Here is a 22,084-nt window from a genome sequence, read left to right on the forward strand (position 1 = left end):
ATCCTGAAGATGTTACGGCTATTCTCCTAATTGGCAATGCACCAGCACATCCAAACACAGAAAAACTCATAAGCACCATTTTCCTCATTCATTACTGTCATTTTCTTAGTGCTTCCCACTGTAACTACATTTCCCTCCCTGCACTCCTTCACATGTACATCCAAAACTCTTCCTATTATTCTCCTGGTTACCACTATATAGTCCATTAAAACCCTATCTACCACATTTCCATCCACCATCCTCTACCTTGCATATTTATGTTTGACTTTCTTCCTAAACACTGTATTTGCTATCATCAACTCTCTAGACACATCTTCACCATCATCTATCCACTAATATTTTTTCCTGGAACTCCACATTTCCCAACCGCTACATCTATTGGTTCATCTCCAACCTTAGCATTGCAATCTCCCAATACCACTACATTCGACATTTCTTCCTAAACCCTCTATGCATTCATTTAACTCTATCCAAAAAGCCTCCCTTTCCTCTACACTTCTCACTACCAAGACCATATGTACTTACAAAACCCACATCTCCCTTCCATATTTCACCTTCATCCACATTAACCTTGAAGAAATCTCCTCCTGCTCCACCACACACCTATCTCTTCACTTACTAGTACAGTCACCCCTTCTTTCCCTTGTCCTCTCTTCACTCCTGAGACCCTACAAATTACATTCCCAAACTCAAACTCGCACCTCCCTTTCAACTTAGTTTTACTCAATATCAACACATCCATCTCAAACATACTATCTTTTCCCTTTTACTCTGTTCTGTTCCACATCCCTACACATTAACCTCTTCCCTCCGGGGCACATCGCACGTCTGGCAGCATTAGCTGCCCGACGTGCGATGTCTCAAAATAATAATCGCATTATAAAAAATAAAGTCAGTGCTAAATTGTCCGTTCTCTTTCACCCGTGTATTTTGATAACCATAGAAAACTGATGAAGCCAGTTTAGAGAGAATGAAAATTACGTAGGTACAACTACAATAAATATAATCAAGATGGCGACTTCGGCATCAGCGAGTACCTACTTGCTCCTCATGCCGCCTACGTAGGCGGCACCGTATGGAAGTGGTTAAAAGGCCCAAACCTTAGGGTTCTGGTTGGAAAACTCCTCCCAGACCCTCTTATGCCTTTGCTTCTTTTCGGAATGTCCCCTTTGGGGCTACAGAGAGTAGGATGCCTAGTCCTATCTTTGTCCTTTTTTTGCCACCTTTCACGACTCAAGTGAAACACTTGGTGACAGTATTCTTTCTCCCCTACCACATGACTTAGCAAAAAATGAAAAATATTTATAAAAATGGTACAGGACATTATTAAGAGTGGGCGTCAGCATAACAGAGGGTCAGTCACAGTATAATAAAGTAGTATAATTTCTCTATGAACAGAGATTTCCTCTATCACAGACAAATGATGTGTGGCTCTGGTCCGTAGGGTGACCCATATAGACCCTAATGTACCAACTGAATACTACTAAACAGCTTTTAACCCCACAATAACATGCAGCCAATATCCCAGATGGGGAACATATTATAAAAGTAGGGAAAAAGAAATATGGACACAAGGAGGGTTTCATGTCAATGGACAAGATGGTGATCAAATGTCAACAGTAGAAGAGGAATCTGGGACACTCCATGAGTACTAAGTGATCAAATATATAACGAATTTAATTTACAGGATCAAATATCTAACAAATTTAATTTACAAATTGCCTTACAATGGGTACATATTTGCAATTTCTTTACATAAATATTTATTTTGCCAAACCCTGTGGTGGGGAAAAGAATACTGCCACCAATTTTCCACTTAGAGTCATACAAGGTGACAAAAACAGGATGGGGATAGGACTAGGCGTTTTTCTATCTGTAACCCCAAAGGGGGGCATTCCTAAAAAAAAGCAAAGGCATAAGAGGGTCTGGGAGGAGTTTTCCAACCAGTACCCTAAGGTTTGGGTCTTTTAATATACATGGATGTGGTACAGGTGAGAGTAAAAGGGAAGAGATAGGTAGCATGTTTGTGATAAGAAAGATGGTTGTGTTGACACTGAGTGAAACTAAGTTGAAAGGGAGGGGCGAGTTTGAGAGTGTAGTTGCGAGGGTTTCAGGTGTGAAGAGAGGATGAGGGAGAGAAGAGGTGGCTATACTAGTAAGTGAAGAGATAGGTAAAAGCATGTGGTGGAGTGGAAGGTTTCAAGGTTAATGTGGATGAAGGTGAAACTATGGAGATGTGGGTGTTTGCAAGTTCATATGGGCCTGGTAGTGAGAAAAGTGTAGAGGAATGGGAGGCTTTGACAGATTTAAATAAGTACATTGAGGGTTTAGGAAGAAATGTCAATGTAGTGGTATTGGGAGACCTTAACCCCTTCCATACGGTGCCGCACACGTAGGCGTCATGAGGAGCAAGTGGATTCGCGACGCTGCCATATCGGCGTCTTGATTATATTTATTGTAGTCGCCCCTGTGTTTTTACATTCTCTCAAATGTGCCCTGAATCCCATTCTCTGTGGTTTTCAAAATTCGCGGGTGAGAGAGAGAACGATCGATATAAGCGGTGACTATATTTTATGATGCGAGTATTATTACGACACGTCGTTACGGCTGGCATTGGCTGCTGCCCGCGAGATTTAAGTCCGTACTGAAGTGGTTAATGGTAGGAAATGAACCAACAGATGGAGTGGTTGGAAAGTGTGGAGTTCCAGTAAGAAATCATAGTGGATAGTTGATGGTAATGTGCCTAGAGTTGATGATAGCAAATCCAGTGTCTAGAGCAGGGGTGGGGAACCTTTTTGTGCATGAAGGCCACCTTACAATTCATCGTCCTACATAGAGGCCGCACTGAACAAATTATTATTTTTTTCAATTATTTTATCCCTTTTTATAATAAACAATGTACTTTTTAAATAATAACATATATTTTTTAAATAATATGTATATCAAAGGCCGCACTTGAAGGCCCGGAAGGCCGCAGGTTCCCCACCTCTGGTCTAGAGAGTTGATGATAGCAAATACAGTTTAAGAAGAAAGTCAAGCATGTGTACACATGGGAGAGGGTGGTGGATGGAAGGGTGGTAGTGTTAATGGCCTACATAGTGGTAACCAGAATAGTAGGAAGAATTAAGGATGTACATGTTTTAATGGGAGAGAATGGGGGAATGTCTGATCACTTTTTGGTGGAAGGTAAGTTGAGAGTGGAGGATACTTGTAGATGGAGCGCGCACCAATAATGTTTTTTTGTCTATGTTAATGACATGATGTACTGGAAATGGGCAACAGCAGCAAAAGGCCATCCTTACCTATTCCTTGGGAAGCAAACACATTACAAAAGCAAAGGAGAAAGACAACCTGTCATCTGACAGACATATCAGCAGGATTGTGGGACACACAGACTTCTGCAGATTAGTGACATTCCATTATATGGATGAACACCATGAAAAAAATCATGAAAACCCTGCTAGTCCAAGATTGGAATATAAACCATACAATGAAAGACTAAAAGTGCTGGGTTTGCCAACTTTGAAGGATCAAAAAGAAAGGTGACATTATTAGTGTTCAGGTCTAAAGGGGATGAATTGCATTGATAGAAGAGATCTCCTGATTAAAGATGGGAGAGCTTTAACAGATCATGGAAGTAAATTAAGCAAGACCACAAGTCAAAAGGTTGTGAAGAAATGCACTTTTCCATATAGATGTATAAATATGTGGAATAGCTTAGGTAATACAGCCCAAGTTCAAACAATACACGAGTTCAAATCTGAATACAGACGCTCCTCTACTTATGTTCATTCATTTTACGTTTGAACTGACTGTAAAAAAAAAATTGTAAAAAAAAAATTGAGTGAATTTTTTAGTTTAGCGCACTCTCCGTAGTTCAAACGATACTTGCGCATGACGCTGCGTCCATTGTTTACATTGCACAAATGACAAACTGAACATGCCTTGCCTCCTCCTCCTCCACCATCTCAATTTATGTTGCTTGAATTTAATTTATTTCAAATTAGTTATTATTTTACAATGTTATGTGTATAATTAATGATTTAGGGGTGTTTTATAAGATACGGTAATAGAATTTACGGATGTATAGTACAGTAACAACTTACGTTCGGCCGTTCGGAACATAACTAAAACGTAAGTTGGGGAGCGTCTGTATGATAATTGGAAATCAAAGATATAGAATAAGTTGGAACTGTACATGAATTTGGGTCTAGGTGTGTCAGAAAATTAAAGAATAGGAGACAAGACCAAACAAGCATTGCTCCTTTCCTGCATACATTTAGGGAAATACACCTGCCACATAGTTTCCATGATCCACAAGCACAGCCCGTAACTGCTTGTCTGTCCTCAGTCACACAATAATCTCCCTCATGTCAGCATCATCCCTGCTCCATATCTTTAAAACTGTATTGAATGAACATAAACATTTCTTCACCATGGCTCCAAAGAGACCCACAAAGAAAATGACTAGAAGCACTCTAAAGTATGCAAGGAAGGCGATGACTTACAGACAAGGTTACATACAGATAGCTTTTAATTTACCGTCTTTGTATCTTTCAGCATCTAGTTTTTTCTTAAATTCTTGTATAGTTTTTGCACACACTGTTGCCTCATCTAACTTGTTCCAGACATCAACCACTCTGTGTGGGAACCTATTCTTTCTCAGGTGTGTGTGTGTGTGGGGGGGGGGGGGGGGTTCAGAAGGGTACTTAGGTATCTACCTCATAAAATAACTTTTTGTGCTCCAGAAGAAATGTTATTTACTATACTAGATCAAGATACTAAAACAAGAACTACATCTCTCCTTGTCTTCTCTTTTTCTGGACGAGGGGACAGGAGGCAGGGGTGCAATAAAGTGAAGCGGTCTTGCTGAATTACTTCCGACTCAGGGCAGAGGGCGGGATATGGGGATTACCCACCATCCACGAGGAGCTAAGATGAGTAGGATGAAAGGGTGGTGGATAGGGCAGGAATGGGTAAGAGTAAGATGGGTGGAAGTGGGTGTACCTTTTGACTTGGTTACCTCCCCTACAAAAGGGAAATAGCCCTTGGTGATGTAGATAGAAATCAAGAACAATTGATTGGTGGGTGCATACATTTTTTACTCTTACCTTCCTTACAGGGGGGAAATAGCCCTCACTGTATAGATAGAAATCAAGAACAAATGAAAAATTCTATCTGTGATAATTCAAACTGCATCATTCAAATTAAATGTATTATTTTATCAGTAGTGTTATACCAACTTCATGTAAAACTCAGGTAAATTATGAACAATTTGTAAACCTACCAGTGTTCATAGTTTTTTGTAAATAATATTAAAGTACATGCAGTTTTTCTTAACCTAAACAAGGGTTTGGGAGCTCAGTGGACAAAGGGGGGAGGGGGCACCAATTTCCCATGGATTTTCCTTACACGTGGGTGTCTGTTACTTAACCCCAGTTGATATCAAGGGATGACTATATCTTGTACAATATAAATAACATTTATTCTAAGCAGTCATTTCTTCAATTAGTTTGTCTGCAAACAGATTGTCAATGAATATCTGCTTCTAAAGCCTGTTCTTTTTGCTGTTTTTCATATTTATGCATTATAGATACTCAATAGAATGCTGGAATGGTTTGGGCACATGAAAGGAAGGCTGGAGTGAGGAAAGGCTAGCAAAAAGTGTGGAAGGCAGAGGAGAATAAAGTGAACTCAAGGGGAAGATCAAGAATGATATGGATGGATGGGGTGAAAGGGGCTTTCACACGAGGAAAATCCCATGAGCAGGGAAGGGAGAAGGCAAGCGATAGGTGCTGTGAATTGAAATATTATAACGGACATGGCCTACTAGGATTTCTCCTTGTCTTCTCCGTTTTTATACATGGGGTATGATGAAGGAGGGAGTTGTTGTGTAAATGGCTGGCTCTGCTGTAGGTGTGGTGCAGTGCTTTGGACCTGAGCAATATGCTGGGGACTGGGATGACACCTTCATCCACAAGGAGCTAAGATGAAAGGGAAATGGGTGATGGATGGGGGTGGGATTGGTGGAAGATGGGTGTAAGCCTTGACTGGATACTTCCTTTTTAAAAGGAGGAAGAAGCCTATTAGTATATATAGACAGATGTATGATACATCATTTGGCAATTAAGTTTTTTCCTAGTTAATAAAATTACTAGCACTGCACTGTTATCTACAAATATTTACCTGGTGTATACACAAAGTATAATTGAGGTAGTTTACATTGAATTTGTCTCTAAGATCTATCAATATGCAATCTTCCCCATGTGCTTTTACACACCTAATTTCTTCAGTGAACATTACTTCATTTGTAACTTTTGGTACAACTGTTATCTAAAGATGAACTTACTTATTGACCTATAGTATCTGTGGAGTAAAGCTATTTCATTATGGTTTCTGCATTTAATGTCACAATTTCTCACCTGATTCCCCAGAGTCTGTGTTGGGCTAGTTTAATAATCATTTTGTCATCTATCCCTTCAAAGCTTGTCCTTTAAATTGAACTGCAACACCGTTCCTTTCAGTTTCTTATATTAAATCTGTATAACTATTCATTGTTCTATTTGTCCATTACCTATACATTTTTATGTAAGCATTCATTATTCTCATTTTGCAAAATTGGCTAGCATCTTGCCTCAGCTTCCACCTACACCAAATTTCCCATATTCTTTTCAACTACCAGCATGTATTAGATTTTTTTCTTAAATCATTACTAGATTTATATCATAGTACTCAATTACATAATTTCACAAATCTAAATTATTTTTAGTACATCTCTTGCATAACCTGATCACAATCCAAGCTCTACTATCCAATATACTACTGAACTTTATTATATTCTGAACAATTTCTTCTTTAACCAAGTATCCTACTCCAGTACATCTCTCCTCTACTTCCAGTACAACATGTACCTTTCTTGGAGTTACATGAAACTTCTCTTGGATCTCATTCAGTCTAACTATCCCAATTGATGTCCTTCTCTTCCATCCCTAACATACACCTCCCTCCCTCTTCTTGGTTCCTCCTGGATGATGGGTCATCCCTGCATCTTGCCCACTGCCCTGGGTCAGAAGCAGTGTCACAAGACACAGCACATTCACAGCAAGGATACTTCATTAAATCAGCGACCCCCCTCTCTCCGTCCCCTCATGCAACTATGGAGAAGACGGCGAGAAATCCCTACAGGCCGTGTCAATTTATTTTTCACACATACTCCTTCACCCTCCCTCCCCCACCCAGTCTTTTTCATGCATCACAGCATCATCCATACACAACCATTCTCCATTCACCCCTATTTTCTGTCTTCCCCCGTCCTTCCTCAACAGACATTCCCCTCTTTCCCAATGACCCCTTTACCCTATCCATCAATCCATCTCATCCTTGGTTGCCCCCTCATGTTTACTCCTACCTCTGCCTTCTACACCTCTTTCACCAATCTTTTTTCACTCACTCTTTCCATGTGTCCAAAACATCCAAATACTCTTTCATTGGGATGGTTTGGATACATAGAATGTTAAGAAAGATTAGTAAGAGGTGTGGTATGTTGAATGTAATGTAAGTCATACTAATTACCAACAACTACCATCAACTCCAATAATATTCATTGCCTTTAGTTATTCCTGGCACAAATGAATTAAAATATTGCTTGCTTTTGTGGAGAAAATTATGTGCTGCTTGTTATTCATTTCGAGTTGGTTGTCGGTCCAAATAAGTTACTTGTTGGTCAGCTGGTGAGTGCCAACAGTTTGGGACTGGGCTTGTTGGCACAGAAGAAAATATCTCTTTACTTATTTCTGCATGTGTGATGTAGCAGAAAACATTTTCATCACAGAAAACAAGCATTATGGTAATTCATAAGCTGCATGTTGGTCTTTAGTATGACCCTTTATAGATGGTAACACACAGTGTCTGGATGGCTCTAGACAGTAATTAGGACGACCCACGGTGGAAGACGAACTAACGTAAGTCTGAGGATGAGCATATCTTGAATGTAGAGTAGGAGTAGGACTAGAACTACATTGTCTTTTGCATGTACATTAAAATGAGGCATTCTGTTATTACAAATAACTCCCATAATGTTACTTTTTGTTTTGTTATTATTGTACCATATCTTATCATATCTGCAAGTTTGAAAGCATGTGGCCACATCAATATCAAGATATTAAGATTTTCAATATGCCCTGGATATGCAGACTTTACCAACAACACGAGCTACATGATACTTCATAACTAATTGGTAGTGTATCACATTTTGATTACCTCAATACAGATGCACCCAAATCTTTTAAGAATTACACACACAGTATGGCACAAATAATGTATTTATGCCAATATTAAATAAAAATCAATGACATCAAGAGATCTTGGCAGTTGTCAATAATGAGTATAACTGCAAATAAACATATTCATACAACCATGCCCTAAATCTTGGTACAATATTTTATTAATATGATATTGTTATTATTTAAAAGAATGTTCAATAATACAGCCCTAAATGAATACAAAGGTAATTCCAAAAAGTAAGGTCTCCAATTTTTTTTAGAAATCACCGACATTGTTAATTGTCAATGTTTACATAATTCTAAAGCTTGAACATTTATCTATTTTCCCATGCATATTTGTAAGCACCGAGTTGTGTACCATTTTTATTACTACTTATCTCTTCCATTTTTGTTAATTTTTAAAGAAAAAATTTACATTTCATTATGACTCTTCTGATGCCAGTGCATTTAAGAAAAGGAAAGCAATCACCACAGAAGGTGTTTGCTGAGGTTGGTTCGGATGTACAGAGAAAATAAATTTATGACGTTGCATAGGAACATAACTCGTTTGTAACTCAAGGACTCCACGTACCTAGATAGACCTATAACTACCACCTGAGGTGGGTCCAAATGCTATGACCTGACCAGTATTGTAACTTCTGCTACTGTAAGTTCATGGAAATGAGCACACACTATTTCTTATACAAATGCCAGTTAACACTGGTTAGTGTTCATCTATGTACTTGCTATATATTCAAACTAGAAAGAAAGGAAGGAAGAGGAGGAAGAAGAATTATACCATTCCTGACAACTAAAAAATAAATCACTTGGGTGCCCACTTATAGGACTGATCTCGCCCATGCCCAATCTTTTCACGTTGGAAGGGGGCATTTTATTTCTTCTAAGCAACCTGACATCTACAAATAGTGACCCTGGGATAGGGAGAGAATGTTCCAGGTAGCCCACCTACATCTTGCCACAAGTTCACCTCAGGTCTTGCCTGATGAGCCCGTCTCTCATTTGCACCACCCTGGCTGATTGCAGTGAATTTGGGGCCGGATGCAAGACAATAATAATAATTGCCATATCTGGATGCCACTTACATTGATGCAAAGATCCACTCTCGTACACCAGAACCCTCCATGGAGCCCAAAGAGTGTATGCCAACTAAGTGTATATGTATGTATCTATAAAGTGTGGGATGATCTAATCGAGGTGTTCAAGTGAATCAAAGGTTTTAAAATGGATGACACAAAGTCATAATATTAAGACAACAGGGCAGGACTTGCGGTAATGGATTTAAATTGGACAAATTTAGATTTAAGAAGGAAAAAGGCAAGAACTGATTTACTAATACTGTGGTCAACAAATGGAATTGACAGTAACCATGAAGTTAGCTCTGAAACTATTGTTTTAAGAAGCAGTTAGACAACTTTATGGATGTGGATGACATGTGGTAATGGACATGGAACTGCCTAGTGTAGGCCTCATGGTCTATTGCAGTCTCCTTCATTCTTATACTTGTACACACACACACATATACCAAAGGCTTTCCCCCCTTATAAGGGAGGTAGCCCAAAAACAAAGACATAAAAAAACACTCCCACCCATTCTATCCCCCTACATCCTCCACTCCCCTCTCTATCTTGGCACCTCCTGGATGACGGGTCATCCCTGCATCTTGTCCACTGCCCTGGGTCAGAAGCAGTGCCCTCTCTCTATCCCCTCATGCAGAAAAGGAGACGGTGAGAAATCCCTTTGGGCTGCATCAATTTTTTCTCACACATACTCCCTCACCACCTATTCCACCTCATGCAACACATCATCATCCATATATAACCATTCTCCATTCACCCGTCTTCTGTCCTCTACCGTCCCTCCTCAACAGACATTCCCCTCTTTCCCAAAGCCCCTTTTACCCCATCCATCCATCTCATCCTAGGTCGCCCCCTCATGTTCACTCCTTCCACAACTCTTTTACAAGTCTTACTTCACTCATTCTTTCCATGTGTCCAAACCATCACGACACTCTCCTCCACCCTATCTCCCAACTGAAAAGCAGAGAAGCATCTCTTATAAAAAGCCCTATCTCCCAACTGAAAAGCTGAGAAGCATCTCTTATAAGCAGACTCCTAAGCCTTTTAGCAATTACTAAGGTAAGACAGCTGCAGTGTGTGTGGCACTGGCTCTGGCACTTGTCTGTGGGCATGCCCAACTCAAAAACTCAGCCTGTTTACCTCTCCGAACCAGGTTGGAGCACCTGTCTTGGCCCGAAGTAAGGTACCAGATTTTTTTTTTGTTTAATACTTGGGATGGGGCTGTGCGCATCACATCTCAATAACACAACTATTACTCATCGTCTAGAACTGCATGGCAAACACATGGGTTAGTGATCCATAACAGGTCCACTGACTCATGTGGACCTTGTCTTGTCTACCCTTTTGGATATACATTCTTCATGCCAACTGTTCAATTGCTAACCAGACAATGTGGCGTAGTACCGAGTTAAACAGTCACAGTAAATCAATGTACCTCACTTAAACAGCCTATAGTTATGGCCCCGCCAAATCATCATTACAAGTTCACTGACTGTGTCCAAACTAATCAAATCACAGGCTCAACTATATATGTGTATATATATATATGTGTATATATATATATATATATATATATATATATATATATATATATATATATATATATGTGTGTGTGTGTGTATATATATATATAAAATCTTAAGAAGTTATTTGAATATTCCACATTTCTTGCCAAAAATTTGGGTAACATACTGTATAACATTGTGCACTTTCAAGTATGTTATACACACACAACTAGTGACAAAGTGGTTAAAGTTCCCGGCTGCCACTACAGTGGTCCAGATTGTTACTCCAACTCTCGTGGTCGCGGAGCTGGGTGTGTGTGCGTGTAAGATCACAGCATTGCCCATAGGTTGGTTATATGTGAGCTCATCTCTCTTTCATAAGGGAAATAGTTGGTGACCATGAATCCAACACGTTATCCAAAACCATGGTGAATCACGCACACACACACACATATGTAGTGCATGTCAAGAGGAAAGACTGGTCCTAATCCTAGTTTTATTCTTGACTAGTTTTGCTACAAGCTTTTCATAAAGCTTATACCCAAACTAGTCAAGAATAAAACTCGGATTAAGACTACAGTCTTTCCTCTTCCCACCCACTTCAACTTATCTGAATTTCAACATATACATATGTGGGTAGAATGCCGGAGGATTGGAGGAGTGCCTGTATAGTTCCGCTTTACAAGGGAAAAAGGGGACAAGTGTGAGTGTAGTAGTTTCAGAGGGATCAGTTTGTTGGGTGTAGTAGGGAAGACTTATGGCAGGGTTTTGATTGATAAGATTAGGAGAGGAACAGAGGGAGTAATTGGCGAGGAACTGTGGGTTAGGACAGGCAGGGGTTGTGTGGATCAGATTTTTGTGGTAAGGCATAAATGTGAGAAAGCTTTAGGAAAAGGTAAGGATGTTTTTTGGACCTTTATAATTTGGAAAAGGCTTATGACAAGGTAGAAAGATGCTGTGGGAAGTATTACGAGAGTATAGTAGAGCCTGTGTTAGAAATGGAAAGAGCAAGTGGTTTGAGGTAAAGGTGGGACTTCACCAGGTATGTGTCATGTCACCATTGCTGTTCAATTTATGCATGGATGGGGTAGTGCAAGAAGTAAATTCAAGGTTGGACTGGGGATTGGAAATGTTTAAAGAAAATGGAGAAAAAGGGAGATAAGCCAGTTGTTGTTTGTTGACAACACTGCTTGTAGCAGGATCAGAAGAGGGATTAAGAAGTAAATGACGTGGAAACGGAGGTTAGCTTGAAAGAAACAAGTTAAATGCCTTGGAGGATTAAAATGTATTTTTGAGAAAGCAACATTTGGGAATGGATGCTATGAGGGGATTGTATGAAGGGGTGATTAAGCTGACAGCACTGTGTGGGGCGGAAACATGGAAAATAAGAATGTAGAAGACTGCAAGAGACCAAAAGGCCTACACTAGGCAGTTCCACTTCCATTACCACCCGTCACCCCCATCCATAAACCTTTCTTAAAACAACTGACGCTTTCAGCACTCACTACATGGTTATAAGTCTACTTTACTTGTTGACCACCCTATTTGTAAACCAATTCTTGCCTATTCCCTTAAATCTAAATTTGTCCAATTTAAATCCATTACAAGTCCTGCCCTGTTGTCTTAATATGATGACCTTGTGTCACCCTTTGACCCACTTGAATACCTGTATTTGATCACCCTACACTGCGTCTTTCCCGAGAGTGCAGGTTAAGGTGCCTAAGCCTCTCCTCAAAAGGTAAATTTCTGAGCCTGTGCATCCTTTTGGTAATTCTCCTCTGTGAATTGATGTCCATACCATAGGACAATGACCAAAACCGTACAGCATAGCCAAGGATGGGTCTAATGCCAGATAGTTTGATAATTACCTCTGCACTTCTATTCATAACTGTCCTAGCAATGAAACCTAATACTCTGTTAGCTTTATTCTTGGCAGTAATGCACTGTTTTGTTGAACACTTTGCTAAAGTCAAGGTAAATAACAGTGACTATCACTGTTATCTGATGCCTTATATACTTATATAGTGTAAAAAGATGGATTAGTCACACATGACTTACCCTTGGAGAAACCATACAGCAAGTCATGAATCAAATTGTCTCTTCATGTGATCTCCGATTCTATTAGCTATTACTGATTCAAGCATTTTTCCTATAACTGATGTCAAATTGATTGTGCTGTAGTTGCACATAAGCAATTTATCTTCCTTTTTGAAAACAGGAATGTTTGCCTGCCCCCAAGCAATAGGCACAAAACCAGTGTCTACCGACTTCTTAAATATTTCTGTTAACTGGTTGCAATTCGAAATTCACACTCTTTAGGTACTCTGAAAAATTTCGTCGGTACCCAAGGATTTGTAGTTTTACGTCTTTCTATCTGTTTCGCTACTACTACCTTACTAATGCTGATATCATATAGTCTACTTTCTTCATCCCCAGAGAAAATCAGATCACAGCCTTATCTAACCTCTACTTAGTAAACACCTAGAGAAAATATTTGTTAAATGCCTCACACACTTTTCCCTCCAATTATATCATGACATCTCCTTATTTTTTGTTCTGTAGAGATGAAAGAAGCACTTTGGGTTGTATCTTGCTTGTCTAGCAACCTCATTTCATAGTTACATTGCTGTGCACATTCTTTTTAATCAGCTTTGTCATGTCATTATTTGGATCTAAGGTGTGTTTCCCATTTCTTTTACTCTAGCATAAAGTCCTCTTTTCATTCCGATCTCATTTTTCAGCCTGCCTATCATCCATTTGTGAGTATTAATATTCTTCTGTATTGACTTTAGGGGAATAATTTCATTTTGTTCATTTTGAATTAAAGCTATTAAGTTACTGTACAATTCATCCAGATCACCTACCAGGCTGTTGACCTTGCACTTGTAAATGACCTGACCAATGGTATGCATATTATCTTCCCAACTGCGCTAACAACGTCTGACTGACCATCTTACCCCGTCACAGCCTCCTGGGTCGATCTCGTGACTAATTGTCCTAAATATTTTATCTTGTCAAAATTGGCTCTCCTGAAGTCACTTTATTTGTACTATTTAATTCTTCCCATATAATATTAAATCTTATTTATTGATAATAGCTAGACCCTAGACTATCTCCCATTTTTGTATTTGTTAGGTACCTATCATTAGTTAAAATTTTAGTCCAGAATATTCCCTCCCCCCATAAGATCGGTAATAAATTTATTTTGTCTGTTTAGAATGAAAGCTGTTAGGTTACTGTACATTTCATCTAGATCACTGACCAGGCTGTTGACCTTGTGTTTGTAAGTGACCTGACCCAAGGTATGCATATTACCTTCCCTGACCCGACGGAGCTAATGATGTCTGACTGAACATGTATCTTACCCCATCACACCCCTCTGGCTCGGTCTCATGACAAATTGTCCTAAGTACTTCATCAAAATTGGCTCTCCTGAAGTCCGATACTAGAAAGTTATTTGTACCAATCAATTCTTCCCATATAATATCAAATCTTATTTCTTGATAATAGCCAAAGCCTAGACTACCTCCCATTTTTGTGTTTCTTGTTAGGTGCTCATTATTAATTGAAAGAAGTCCAGAATATTCTATCCTCTCATATGATTGGTAATAATTTGTTTTAGGAAATTATCATACACAACATATAAGAAATTCTGCACTTCCTGATCTATCAAATATTCCCATTCAACGTTTCTATAATTAAAATCTCCTAGGATCACAAATTTTTTCTAGTGGGAGTCTGCTCGATGCTGAGGTTAGGTCTATACAGGATGCCAATAACAAGTTTCCTATTCTTGCCTAATCTCCACCCAAATAGAATTTGTACTTTCCTCTTCCTTAATTATATTGTTGATAATACAATTAGTTATATTGACAAAAAAGTGCTACTCCCTACCTTTGTGAAAAAGCTTATATCCTTCTATCTCAATTTCCAGGAGGAAATGTCTATTAGCCATGTTCAGCCAGGATTCAGTAATAGTTACATGTTTGAGATTAAATGCCCAAGCATTATGGTAGGAGTTACTAGACTGGATAGGGTAAGAAACAAGGAGGTGAGGAGTCTAGTGCGGGTGGAAAGGGAGTTGCAAGATAGGATTGATGAAAGAGTATTGGGATGCTATGGAGTCATTGAAAGAACACGTGAAGAAAGATTTGTAAAAGAGGTGTGGAAGTCTGAGGTGGAGGGGACCAAGGATTGGATGGTTGGGGTAAAAGGAGCATTGGGAAAGAGGGGAACATCAGTTGAGGTAGGAAGGGAGGAGAGGGGCGAGTGGAGTGGTCATGTATGGATGAAGCTATGATGCATGGAAGGGGGTGGGGGGATGGGGGGATGGGGGAGGGAGTATGCATGAATGATATTTTGACGCAGCCCTGTCTTATTTTCCTGCACGAGGGCTAGGGGTTGCCGATTAAATGAAGCGGCCTTGCTGTGGATGTGCTGTCTTGCTACAGTGCTTCTGACCCAAAGCAGTGGGCAAGATCCAGTGTTGACCTGTCATTCAAGAGCTAAGAAAAGGGAGGGAGGGATGGTGAATGGGAGTGGAATATGGGGAGGAAATGGGAGTGGTTTTATGCCTTCGAATACCTCCCCAGTAAGGAGGAAAAACCCTTTGGTATATGTATTTATACACACACAATATATATATACACAATTATAAACATATACACACACACACTAGACACTGCGAGATACAAAGGCGGGACACCACGAGCATAGCTCCCCTTCCCGCAAAATACAACTAGGTAAATACACAACATATACACACACGCAACCTCCCAGTTAAGTTCAGTATGAATACTGGCAATCTCATACTCAAATCTGGAACTGACTCTAAGCACCTATGTCAATGTCGAACTGCAAATATCAACAAAGTTCATGAGAAAAATTCCTGAATATAAAAAATTGAATATAAAATAGCTGAACAATGACCATTTGAAAGATCTATATTTTCTATTATATGAATACATTAGGTTAGCAGCTATTGAACAATTAAATTTCATGTTATCTATGCATGCCATGATCGTGGAAATCTACTATTTGAATAAATAAACAAACACGAGGAGGGAGATTCATACTAAAAACATTCGAGTATTTCAGTGATTTTTTTCTAAACAACTGAATTCATGTTCACACTAACAACCTCAAAACACAGGACTACAAGTTCTTCCACCTGAACCTACGTTATATCAATGTAATATTTGACATACAACAAAAGCCGATCTGAATGCATAAATCTATGTCACACTTTACAAACTACACCCTTTCCAACAACAATCCGTAGTCCTAAATCCAACAGCTCCTCCAACTGAAACTTTATCATCTCAAAGTCAATGTCAAATTATTTTCCTTTTCTAGTAGCACAATCTCCAGCCTATCCAACAACAATCTGAATGTAACCATTTCAAAGCACAGCACAACCTGTCAAAATCTGCACTAATCTATAAGTCTTAATGTCTTGTAACAAGACATTAAGTTCCGAGAAGAAACCAGTGATAAGTGCATGTCACCAAATGTCACTAATATTTACACAACACCTTGACCTGTGCAAGTTGCTTTATCTTCACTGACCATATTACAACGTCATGTTCACGGTCACATAATTCCACTTAATCCTCCATAAATTCCGTCATTTCTGGTTAAAATCTTAGAATTTATCATTAAATAGTACTCAACAGTCCACCACAGTCTCGTATTTACTTGATACACCGATGTAAACAACACTATAAATGTAATGTACATCGCGCACTAAGCCTACCTATTCCCGTCGAGAGGCCGTAACGGCAGACCACGAACTCAGCAGTTCCGTGTTCCAGTCGGCAGAGAGGCCCCATGCAGTGGTGCCTGGGGCCGCTTGCGCCGCCCCCCGGGTTGTTGACATGCAAGACGCGACCCCCACCACCGCCGCTTCAAACACCCAAGATGGCTGACGGACCAATCCAAGCCACTCACTGTTTTGAGTTGCTCATATCTTCCGATTAAAGATGAGTATGGCTCCTTATCTTGGTAATTCGAAATCTTGGTTTGTAAAACTGCCACAACAGAATAATACCTTACCGTTACTCGTGGATATACCAATATATTTAAAAAAAAACTTACGCAAGCTTCGTGTCCCGTTCTGCTTTGCTCCCAGCAGCTTGTCTCCTCTGACCCTTCCGACTGAGCCGATGGTTCTCTCAGAAAACGGATGCTGCAACATCGATGTAAATAATACTCATAAATACCATACTTTTATATAATATAACAAAATATTATATTTCAATTTAATGTTTTATCAATTTATTATAATGAAGTTTTTACAATAAAGGTCAATCAAACGTTACAGTATATACGCCCTTTGGAAGTTTCAAGTGTTATGCGGGTATGTGGCGTTTCTTGACTTGTATCCTGAAAATACTTTCCATGATACTTAAATAATATTTTAAATAGAATAGTAGGTAAAATAAATTAATACTGACATGGTTTATTTTGCTCCCATTTATGATATTATCACATTTAACTAACGGTTTATATTAGAAACCAAAATAACACACTGAATTTTACTACACGGTACTTTGTCTGACATTGCAACCCAGTCTGACAAGTAGCCTCGTTACCCTCCCTCAAACTTTCTACCATATGATCGTATATATACACCATACCCACATGTTATAGTGATACAAAAGTGAAAGATATTTACTAGAGCGTTCTAATTATTCATAAATTTTCAAATGAGGGCAAATCATTAGCATATGCAAGCGTATGGCTTGCATGAAAAATACTTTGGGTCCTAGGGGAGGGGTGCCGGGATAAGCCAGTTTTTGCGGTACCTCCGTTAAGTTGGCCTAATAAGTGTTGCCACACTGCACAGCTGCTTTCTTTTACCAATTACTACAGCCATATGGTGTATTTTTCAAATTCAATAAAATATAGTTGTTATCATACGCGATGTATTATACCTGCTGGATTTTTATTGTGCCAGAAATTCAATAAGCAGCCTGTAAAATAAATATTCATTGGCTACATTGTTTTTTTTTCACATAGTCCCGCCGGTATGGCCTAGAAGCCGCATACAGGGTAGTGCAAAATTTTTGATAGTTGTGATCCAGCCGTTATTCTTTCTATATACACAGTATTTTTACGATTTAACTATATGTGCAAGAGAAAGAGTACATCACCTAACCTAATAGATACTGACAGAAGACTTGATGCCCCTAAAAGCTGTCAGAAAACGTTGTCAAATGGTGTCATTTTAGGTTGAGTTGTGGGCCTAGTCATGCTTTGTTCAACCGTATGAGCCTTGCCCAAGTTAAGGCAGGAGGGAGACGGAGAGGCGGAGAGGGGGCTTCTGCTTCTGCTGCGTTCTGTTGGTACTAGCTTGCCCTGCCTTCCGTCCCTGCTGCTGCTGCTGCCTTCAATCTTGTTGTCTTTGTTGCTGTTCTTGCGCTGCCGCAGCTGCTTCTGCTGTTGGCGGCTATAGAGACAACGTCGGTGGTAACTAATGGAGGAGGAGCAAAACGTTAGCTATAACTGCAGGCCCGGCCGTTAAAATGAGGTGTGTCAGCAAAAAGTGAATGGGCACATAAGGTTGCTACTTTCGTAGGCCTCTCACCTCCTGACGTCTCATGCCGTTGCGCTTCAACCAGGCAACGCCACGATGGGAGGGATTTCTTGCTGTGTGGAGATGGTGGAGGGGGAGGGGCAAGGCAAGTAGGCCTACCTGCCCACCAATCAATAGGAGGGTTCCCGTGACTCCAAGCATATCCGTGGGACGCCGAGTGCCACACGACGGCAGATATCTGTTCTCCTGGCTCTTGGTCCGAGGGACGGCGAGCAGGGGCTTGGGGGGGGGGGGGATGGGTAAGGTGGGTTGGGGCACTTCGTTGAAGAAGCGAAGGGAGTCGCTTGCTCGCTCGTTCGGTACCACCGGCTCCAGGAATTTACCCTTACCATCTGTAATGTATCTCCCATTTCTTCCCCACCCACACTCCTCTATCTGTTTCTTCAGACCTTTGCATAATTTCATTCTCTTCCATGTTACTTTTGTTCCACCCTTCACTTTCTCCCGATCCCCTTTCGTCCCTTTGTGCAACTATCACACCCTCTGCCCTCGATTGCCGTTGCTTGTCCTCTCCCCGGATCGTTTCTCTCCCTCTCTCCATCCTCTCCCGTCCCTCTCTCTACCAGCAACGCTCTCACTCACATCATGCACCATGTGACCTCCCTTTTCGCTCCATACGACCTCCTCCTTCTCCTCCTCCTCCTCTTCTCTTGCACCACCTGACTTGCTTCCCCACCTCCTCCTCCTCCTCCTCCTCCTCCGCCTATCTGTGTAACATATAGCTCCCCGCACCATCTGACCTCTCCTGTCGTACCGTGTGGCCCTCTCCTGAACGCACCAGCTGGCCTTCCTTTCCCCATACTAGATGACCCGACTTTCCCGTGCTACTTGCCCTTCCCTCCTGCACCAGCTGCCCTCCCCTCGTGTACCAGATGACTTCTCCCACTAGTACCACCTGCTCACGCCTGCACCAGCTGATCTCCTATTGCGCACTATCCCTACTATCGCAGAAGATGATCCTAACTCTCGCATCATCTAACCCTTAATGTCGGACTAGCAGAAATATATTGTTTGGCATCGTTCCTCTCATATCACCCCCTTTTTTCTTCCCTTCCTTCCATCTCCCCTGCGACCCCATCCTCTCACTCCGCCTTTACCATATACGCACCACCTTTTTTCCCCTTAATAAGGCTCCTGTACCTCACGACCTCCTTCCTCTGACCTCGTTAACCTCCCTGTTGTCACGTGACCCCCCCGACCTCATCTCTGAATGATATTTTCACTAGCTGGCTGGTAGGCTCTGGCATTTCATGAGTTCCTCCTTGTCCCTCAGTGACCTGACATCTCTCAATCACGACCGTTATGAGAGCCTTTGGCCTGACCTCCGTGACCTCCCGCCATTCGTCTCTGTGACCTCACATCCCCCTCCTCCTCCTCCCACTTCACCACCACCCCTTCTGTAGGTCTGATGTTATGCCGGCCTCCCTTCAAAACGTCGAAACGACTTTCCCTTCTAGACTGTGTGCCCTTCTCTCCTTCTCCTCCTCCTGTTCCTCTTCCGTACCCCGTGACTCCTTTTGGCCACCCTACAATGCCTCCTCCCTGAGGCCTAAGCTCACGTCTAGCCCTCCCAAATACTGTATACATACATGACCTCCGTCAAACGTTCTTCCTTGGTACTCGACTTTTACTCACACTTTCTTCTACCATGTGCCCCTCCTCCTCCCCCCCCCACGCCATTGTCACACGTGCTACGTGGGTTTCCCCTCTTGCGTTGCGTGAAGACGCACCCCCCACCCTGATACACCCCTTCGGCGTCATATCCTCAAGGATAGAAAAGACGGTTATCGGCGGCAAACTATAAAATCTCTCTCTCTCTCTCTCTCTCTCTCTCTCTCTCTCTCTCTCTCTCTCTCTCTCTCTCTCTCTCTCTCTCTCTCTCTCTCTCTCTCTCTCTCTCTTACACACACACACACCTTATAGCACATCTCTTTTTTTTTCTTCCTCTTCTCCACTCTCTCTTCTTTTCCTCCTCTTCCTCCTCTCCCCGTATAAAGTACTGACTGCTAAGTTTATGCAGTCAATATTGTAAGGACTTTAGTGACATCCCTAAGGACCAGAATCACGCTGCCTTTGTATGATTATATATATATATATATATATATATATATATATATATATATATATATATATATATATATATATATATATATATATATGTATGTATCCAATTTGAATTATGTAACTGTTTTACCTTTCCGACTTCAACTCTTCGGCGCTAGATGGAATAGAAGAGCTGATTATTCCCGACGACGAATCTTCCTCCTTCACAATGCATGTCAACGCCTCTCCCACAGCACCCTCTCCTCCGCCTCCACCTCCACCTCCACCACCGCATGACATCCACCCCGTCACCTCCACTTCCCTTCGTCTCTCCCCTCTCCGACCTCGCCTCTTGGCCGTATCCTTCACCCACGCCACCTCGCAGGCGTTGTCGCTTCTACCGTTCATCTTCATGCTCCTCGCCTTCTTCTTCGTTTTCCTTCGAGTTATCTTCCTCTCCCTTTCCTCTTTCCTCTCTTCTTCATCCTCCCGCCTCCTTCCCCTTTCATCTTCCTCCTCCTCTTCGGTGCGATATTGTCACTAAGGATAGAAGCGGTGGATTGCTAACAAAATACGCTTCCTTCTAGTCCTTCATCTGTTCCCTTACCTCTACTTCCTTCTACTGTTCTTCACCTCTAACTCCTATTCTCTCCCTCCTCCTCCTCTTCCCCTTCCCTCACGACTTACACTCCCCATTCTCATATCAGTTTTTACTCACGCATCTCTGCTTGCTTCCCAACGCCTCTTCATTCATTTTTCATTTCGTCCCCTTCTCCACGCCCCCCACCCCCACCCCACCCCACCCTCCCTTCTGCGTGCCGCCTTGCCTGCCTGCCTGCCTGCCTGTCTGTCTGTCTGTGTCTGCCACGCCGCGCCTCTCCCCTCGTTTCCCCTTGTTTCACCCATGTCCCCTCCCGTCTCTGTCTCCTTCACGATGCATCTCCTTCCCACTCTGCATCCCATTTGCTCTCTCTCTCTCTCTCTCTTGGTGATTTCTTCTACGCTCACCCTATCCCCTTCTCCAAAATCTCCCGGCGACTTCCTCCACACTCACACATCCCTATCCCTCTTCCACCCCTTTCCTCACCCCCGCCAACTCCACACCCGCCACTGGCCTCCCCGTTTTCCTTCGCATGTCCTCTCCCTTCCCGTCCTTTCTCCTAGTTGTCGTCCTTCTCACAAGTCCATCGTTTGTTCTCCTTTCTCCCTTCCATATATCTCCCATTGTACCACATCCCTTCTTCCTCGCCCCGAATCAACCTGCTGTCCACGCCGTCTTCCCTTTCCTCTGATATTATGTTCCATGCAGCAGCTTCTTTCCCTCGCGCCGTCTCACCTCATACTCCCCTCGGCCCCACTGTTCGACCCCGCCCGTCCATTCCACCCCGCTCAGCCCCCCCCTCATCTCCCACCTCCACTCCCGTTTCCCCACCTCCTCCTTCTCCTCCTCCTCCTCCTTCTCCTCCTCCACCCCCTTCTCTTCCTCATCCACTCTCCGCCCCCAACCGCATGTACGTCCAGTCAGTTCGAGTGGTGTAGGGAATCGGGTGGGTGTCACCGTGTTTCCTTGGTGCCCCACAC

At 41.7% G+C, this 22,084-nt stretch overlaps 1 protein-coding gene across 11 annotated transcripts in view; it reads right to left on the reverse strand.

Annotated features, from left to right (window-relative positions):
- LOC143034569 (uncharacterized) overlaps positions 1 to 17,094 on the reverse strand; it is a 315,113-nt gene extending 298,019 nt beyond the window's left edge. For 10 of the 11 annotated variants that reach the window (XM_076200812.1, XM_076200819.1, XM_076200818.1 and 7 more), the window contains exon 1: positions 16,960 to 17,094. In XM_076200812.1, the coding sequence (XP_076056927.1) occupies positions 16,960 to 17,059 (100 nt within the window). In that variant the 5' untranslated portion in view covers positions 17,060 to 17,094. Of the gene's footprint in view, positions 1 to 16,618; positions 16,773 to 16,959 lie in introns of those variants that run through there. The other variant, XM_076200814.1, reaches the window with a different exon arrangement.
- Between the last annotated feature and the right edge of the window lie 4,990 nt (positions 17,095 to 22,084).

This window comes from Oratosquilla oratoria, chromosome 17 (assembly GCF_046742065.1).
Source record: "Oratosquilla oratoria isolate Oo_2021 chromosome 17, ASM4674206v1, whole genome shotgun sequence".
NCBI lineage: Eukaryota > Metazoa > Arthropoda > Malacostraca > Stomatopoda > Squillidae > Oratosquilla > Oratosquilla oratoria.